We start from the raw sequence: 6,833 nt of genomic DNA, 5'->3' as shown, positions 1-6,833 counted from the left end.
CATTTTTTGCCTTTCCAGTCATTGTCATTCTAGTCTTTGTACCTGACTATTTTCAGAGGAATGGGTTTCTTTAAGCCACTTAACACTGACCTATGAATCATTTAATCATATAAAGCATAGGTGTCAAACTTGCCAAATTTGGCCCGCAGCCTAATTTAATTTGGCCCGCAAAGCCATACAAAATTATTATTAGAGCTGGCCAACTGTTATATACCGATTATATATATATTGTTTAGTATTAAGCTTTGCTTGTTCCATATTCAGTTTTTCAGCAAAACTTGTTTGAGTCCATAAGAAGATATTCATTCTTAAATCTGGAGGAAGATTTTTTTTCAATAAAAAACAAACAATCAAGTAGCTCAAGACTTTTGCACAGTAGTGTATATAATTATAGAAGCAGGAGGATAATACTCTAAGAGATGTTAGTTTATGGTGAATGTTGGGCCATTGTATCAGGATAACTTAACCTTTACTTTACTTAAAATTGATGTAAAGTGTGATTAGAAACATTTTAACAACAAAAAGTAAAAAGAATAAAATAAAATATTACTACTACTACTACTACTACTACTACTACTACTACTAATAATAATAATAATAATAATAATAATAATAATAATAATAACAATAAAGGCTCAGGGCAGCAGTGGTCAGCAGCTCTCAGAATGACACAATTGTTTTGCTAATGTGTTACATCTCACCTTTTGTCCTGTTTAACATGATGAACTAACCCTTTTTTGATTCTTCACCTCGTACCCATAGGCATCGGTGTCCTGTAGGAAAAAGCTGTTGGAAATGTGTAATATCAAATGGACTGGCAGTTCTCAAGCATTTTTCTAGTTTAGTCTGACTCCTTGGTGCACTCGGACACAGGACTGTTCCTACAAAACATGAGAAAGTGACACTGTTTAGAGCCTGTTACAGTATATCCAAAGGGAAAGGAGGGTAACTTGATTGAAACTAGACTTGCCAGACTGATACTGATACTATGTCACAGGTGATTTACTAAAAAACTACTATATCTGCCACATACTGCTCACCTGAATCAGGTGCCTGCAGCTTTACTTCACACTTTTTGCTGCAGATGTCCTACTGGTGTCCTACTTTTTATTGGCTTTGAATTGAAACAGTCTCTCTGGGGAGTCGCAGTTCATCTTTTTTCTCAAGTAGAGCAATGGCAGTACCGCAGAGAGATCTAAATGACAACTAAAAGTGGCACGGATAATCACTCAGTGTGACAGGACAAGGGAGATGGACAGTCTGTGCTTGCAGTAGACCACACGTATGGGCATGAGGGACGGAAATGTCTAACAAATGCATCATCAGTTTAGAAATTGAAAGCCAAAGAGGAGCTGGGAGTTGACATAAGGAACAAACATATATAGTATGGCTCTAGCTCAAAGATATTCTTCATGTTGCTCACCACATGTTGATGAAAACACACGGATGAGCATGCAAACAAAGATTCTATGGTGAGCATTTACAGTGGAAAATGCACGAGACTGAGAGTAATCAATTCAAAACTAAAAATGCTGCAACGGCTCATTCTTTCTACACATGCAATCAAGACATCAGGGATTCTAAAAGGATTATGTAGGTGTGGTAATCCCCAACTAAATATGCATTATAAAACATGTTTTGTTTTTTCATAATACTTTGTTGTGAATTAACTGTCACTTTCATTGAGACTTGTCTTCTGAGTCTATCACTTGAATCTAGTGAAAATACATATTTAATAAGTGAACAGGCGCTCGAAAAACAGAGAGCAGAAAGCAGTTATCAAAAAAAAAAATGTATTTGGCTAGCTAAATATATATATTTTTTTCTGCAAAACAATAATAAAACTGTTTTGTTGGTGCATTAAATACAGTACATTTAAAAAAAAAGGAAAGAAGAATGTTGTTTTCTTCTTGTTTAGCCCTTTTTTGTGTGTGACAAAAGCAGAAATAAATTGCTGAAGATTTTGTTGTCTTTTGTATTCTCTAAGTGGTTTGATGATTGTAACCCTGCTACATTTGCATCAATAATCTAGTTAAGGGTAAAAAGAAACATGTTTTTTTGCAACAGGAAATGGTTTCCTCCTGTTTCAAAGACACTGGGGTGTGTAGCAGTCTTTGTGAGCTGAAATTGCACTCTTATAGATAAAAAGAACAGAATTTGAGTTGATAAATCTCTTTTTTTGAACATCAGGTATAATTGGGGACACATATGTACTCCAAAACATAATACTAATATCATAATCACAAAGATTATAAATCACTGATTCAAAGAGATCACATATTATATACAGGTTGTATGTAAAGAAGGAGAATATTCACAGGTGAGGTAGGATTATGCCTTTGTTTTCATTTTTAATTCTAAAAAAATCAGTCTCCATCTCATAAGTAACAAAATATGGATATGGGAAAAAAACAGTGAACAATTGTGTTACGCAGTTTATGGGGAAAATACTGACAGATATTTCATAGACAGACAGATTTGGAGGACACATTGTTATCAAAACATACTTCATCTCGCTTCCCAACCATAATAAATTGATGTTTTCTTTCAGGAACCAGGAGAAAGTATGCTGACATCAGTGTCTTTACACTCACTGTCTCAAAAAAAAGGAAGGAAAAAAAAAAATCTTCAACTACCTACAATGATCACACAGTCCCATCTTGTCCCAGGCAAACAAATCCAGGCTCTCCATTTCCCCAGAACTGATTTCTGTCGGCGTGCTCTAAAAAGATGAAATGCATCTGATGCAGCACAGAAAAGCACAGAGAGTTTGTCTGAGGTATGTGTATAAAGAGGGAGGCACCATCCCTCACACACTTTTTTGTTTCTTGCCCTCTCTCTCTCTCATTTTCTCATGCACACACATATGCAAATTTGCAGAATTCAGTACATGTGCAAACCCAATTACACCTACAAATGTGCAAACACACATCCCCACATATATACACACTGTAATACCTTGAGAGCTCCAAGTGCATATTACAAGAAAAATATTTTACAACGTGATAAAAAAAAAAAAAAAAACAATAATAAAAATCCATCGGCGTGGGCTGTTACGGGGTAGAACCTTCATCAGATGCAGATGGTTGTGTTTTCCCCTGGGCCTGCTTTCCGGGTGTCTCATCAGCTTCAGGGGGGTTCTGTGGTCCTGGGGTGCAGCAGCAACCCAAAAAAGCTTTCTCAAGTTCCTCCACCATCGCTTTCTCTCCATCTTCCAGCTGTGCACCCTCCTGCATCTCCCACCTGAAGAGCACCAAAGCGCACAACATCAGCCATTTTAATACTTGTCAAAGTTAAAACAAACAAACATTAAAACCTGCTGAATGTGCTCTCCGAGGACCATGAACACTGTTTTCTGAGCTCAACCTGGCTGACTGATGATGGCCTTTAAAAAACAAATCTAAACACCCTTTTGAGTCTAAATTGAAAAATGAGAGGTGTTTTGGGGCTGTAACAAAGGCTTGAATTCAACCCAATATAAACAACTGATCGATTTAGGTTTACCTACTGAGCAATTTAGAGATACAAATGTTAAGCTGATGTTAAGCTTGCTTGAAATGCTAAAGTTTAGATTTTTTCTTCTTATATTTGTAAAAATGTTTACATGATTTACATATATCTGCATGCAAATATTGCTTTCCATGAGAATCGTTTCACTTTGCTGAATGAGGTCTGATGGCTTCAAATCTGTTGGTCGTCTATGGAGTTTCCAGTGGTGTTAAAAGTTTCACCCTTGAACTAAATTTAGATATAAAAGTGTGCCTTTTGTATATTTCAAGCAAAACAACCTTTGTGTAGACATCTGACAAAGTCATCTTCAGCATCTTTTCAACAAGTGTTTGTTGAATTGTTTATTTTTATGCAAGTCTGGACAATGGCTGCAAATCGGCTGATTTCGCGTGCATGCTGCACACCACCGAGGATCTACAAACCACACTTTCATGCTTTAGCTTCTCACATGGGAGCCTTCTTCTCATTCTTTTTTCATGCTGTGTGGGTCTGTATCACGGCACTTTCTGCTACTGTGACACGCTGTTAGACATACACTTTTGCACTCGTGTAAACATACACTCTTGGGTATCCACACAAAGAGAATGAAAACTCAGAGGACACTGTAAGAAATACTCAAGTATACATATATATTCCCTTTCTGTCAGTTGGATTCTTACTGTGGCTAAGCGCTAGCATTACATCTGCCAAACCTTCCTTGTTTGGGTGACTAATTTTTAGCGGGAGAGATTATTTGATGTATCATGTTTATTCTCGATTTTGTTTTATTGCTTATACAGTATGTCTCCTCATTGCATTTTTATAATTCTTCAAGCTACAGAGTGGAGCGCTTCAATATGAAGACATCAAGGGCAGTCACTTTGTAATTCACTCGCAGTATTTCAATTGAATCCCTTGACGAGTGACTGTGGTCAATCAAATCCATATGGAGAGCTGGCTGAAGGGCTGCCTTTGAGCTGCCGCATCACACTCCATCCAAACAAGAATATCTGTCTAACTGCAAATGATTGCATTTTCATTGCAATCTCAGAGTCTCCTTTCATCCTTCCCGTCTTTTCGATTTCTCACGATATCATCAAACGTGAACTATATCATATGCTATATAAAGCTGTGCTCTGCGCATGCGTGTGAAGAAGAAGAGGGGGTAAAACATACTATGTTCATTACATAGATAGCAAAAGATGAGTCTCTGGGTGCACTATGATGAAGCTTCAGACTCTGTTGTACAGACTGGACAATTCAGACGCTGCAGCCGCTGTCAGCGTAATATTTACCGTCTGTAAGGAGACGATCTGTTTATGCAAATATGCTTTGGCAGAAACATTTCCGCTCAACAGCGGCGTAGTCCCTCCATGTACAACTTTGGTCACGGATTCCTCTGTTCCCATGTAATTTTTCCCTCAATCTCTCTTTGCAGCCTTCGCAGGGCTAGTGGAACGTATATGAAAACAGAACAAATGGGTAAGTTATCCCTGCATTTTTTTTTTCTTTTTTCGCTGACATCAAATTAAAATCAGCTCCACCGAATAACGTTCATAAGATACAAACGCACAAACAAAACAATGCAAATGTCACATAGTGTGCAAAACAAAAGCAGCACGGGAGTGAGAGGGGGGAAACGGAAAGCTGGAGGAATGGCAGCCAATAAAGGAGGGAGCGAGGGAGGAAGGAAGACAGGAAGGTACGCTAAAGGTTTTTCAATGTTTAATTTTCAAATAGGATTAAGCAGAATGACATTTAGCTGAAGGTTACAGGCTCAGCATTGTCTTAGCTGATATTGATATGCAGGAGGCGCCCTGCTTGTCACTGGGACAAACACTGTTGATGAATGAGAAGCCTTTCCCCAGCAAGGTGTTAAGTGCAAATTTGAAATGAGAGAGAAGCAGAGGTAGAGAGAGGTATAAAAAAAAGAAAGAAAAACACACGTACACCCGCATGCACATAAACACACACGCACGGCATTACCGTGTTAGTTGCCATGTAAACTGTCACTAGATAATGTTGCCAAAAGTGTAAATTGTTCCATAAAGTATTGGTTGGATATTAGTTGAGGCGGGTTGATCTTGTGCTGAAAATGAGTGAAAAAAAACGCACAAGGTGCTTTGCTGTGTGTATCTAATTTCAACTACAACACAACAATTCCTCTTAGAAATGCATAAGTAGGCTAAAGTTGACAGTAACTTCTCTGTATCCTCATTTCGGCAAGTTTTCCCCCGGAATTTACATCTTAATAAGGGGAGTCTTACCCTTTAATTCTTATGGGCTCTGCTCATTTCTCATGTATTAATACTGGAGCTGCTGACTTAGCTCTTCCTCTGAATACAGAATAGGACACACATATTAAGACTCATATATTTACAGGATTGATGCCACGGGAGATTGTCTCAGAGTGAGATGAAAAGGCTGGCTCAGATATATTTCAATGTGAACATCGATGTAAGCTGTCCTAATCATGGGATGATGCAGGCACAAGACAGAAAGCATCTATTCTAAATTTCAGCTGATAATGAGTAGTGATGTTCAACAAATTAAGAGCATAAGCCTTTCCCAGAGATCATCAGGCGATCAACTTAATAAATCTTACTCAAAACACAACGCAGATGAAACTTTGATGTTCGACTCCAGCAAGGCTCTGCCTTCTAGAGCGGATAACAAAAAACAGATGTAAACTGTCAGGAAAAAAATATCGCTGTGGAGGAAAGAGCGGAGGGGAAAAAAGCAAGGAAGAAGAAATGATCAGCAACAGGATAATAGAGGCAGGGCTACAAGTACAGACTATTTGAAAGAAAGTGAGTGAGCAAAAAGACAGCGTGCCTTAAAGATCACAACAGACAGTGGGCAGTGGTTTCTTTTGCAGCTGTCAGCGGGCTGAGTGGTTTCTCTCAGAGCGTTGGGTGTTTGTGCTGCACAGGGTGCCCTGTCTGCTTTGCCACTGGGACCTCTGTTTGTTTAAAAGGCTTGCCTGTCAAACAGAGAGCGCCACCGAGAGCCAGACACTCAGCTAAATGACTCTGACAGCAGCCCTAATCAGAGGCTTTGCACATTGCTGCAGGGCCTGGAGGATCCATCATAACCCAAGCCTAAATATTTAAAGTGCTAAACTTTCCAAAGGTCAGGCCTTTCCATGCATGCCAGGGCGACATGTGTCAGAAGTAGGAAGAGAGGCACTGAACAAGAGAGAGACACAAAGACATGGGGAGAGAGGCTATGGTTAATGTCCTTCATTTCTCTCCCTCTTTTATTTTTATTCTTGTGAACTCTGCATTCATTTTAGGGAAGAAATCAGAGGCAAACACCACTTTTATTTTTTCGTTCTGTTTTGA

The 6,833-nt window shown here is 38.7% G+C and overlaps 1 protein-coding gene across 1 annotated transcript in view; it reads right to left on the bottom strand.

The window, feature by feature from the left end:
- Positions 1-2,326: 2,326 nt before the first annotated feature.
- The window catches only part of kiaa0825 (KIAA0825 ortholog), a 118,036-nt gene continuing 113,529 nt past the window's right edge, over positions 2,327-6,833 (bottom strand). Inside the window, exon 23 of the mRNA XM_085294085.1 lies at positions 2,327-3,243. Coding sequence (XP_085150211.1) covers positions 3,054-3,243 — 190 coding nt within the window. The 3' untranslated portion in view covers positions 2,327-3,053. The remainder of the gene's footprint in view (positions 3,244-6,833) is intronic.

The sequence above is a fragment of the Mchenga conophoros genome, linkage group LG12, assembly GCF_057382185.1.
Source record: "Mchenga conophoros isolate Kocher_MC1m ecotype Shallow Benthic linkage group LG12, M_conophoros_male_GT1.1, whole genome shotgun sequence".
Classification (NCBI taxonomy): Eukaryota; Metazoa; Chordata; class Actinopteri; order Cichliformes; family Cichlidae; genus Mchenga; species Mchenga conophoros.
The sequence above is the reverse complement of the archived record's forward strand: the minus strand, read 5'-3'. Positions and strand labels throughout refer to the sequence as shown.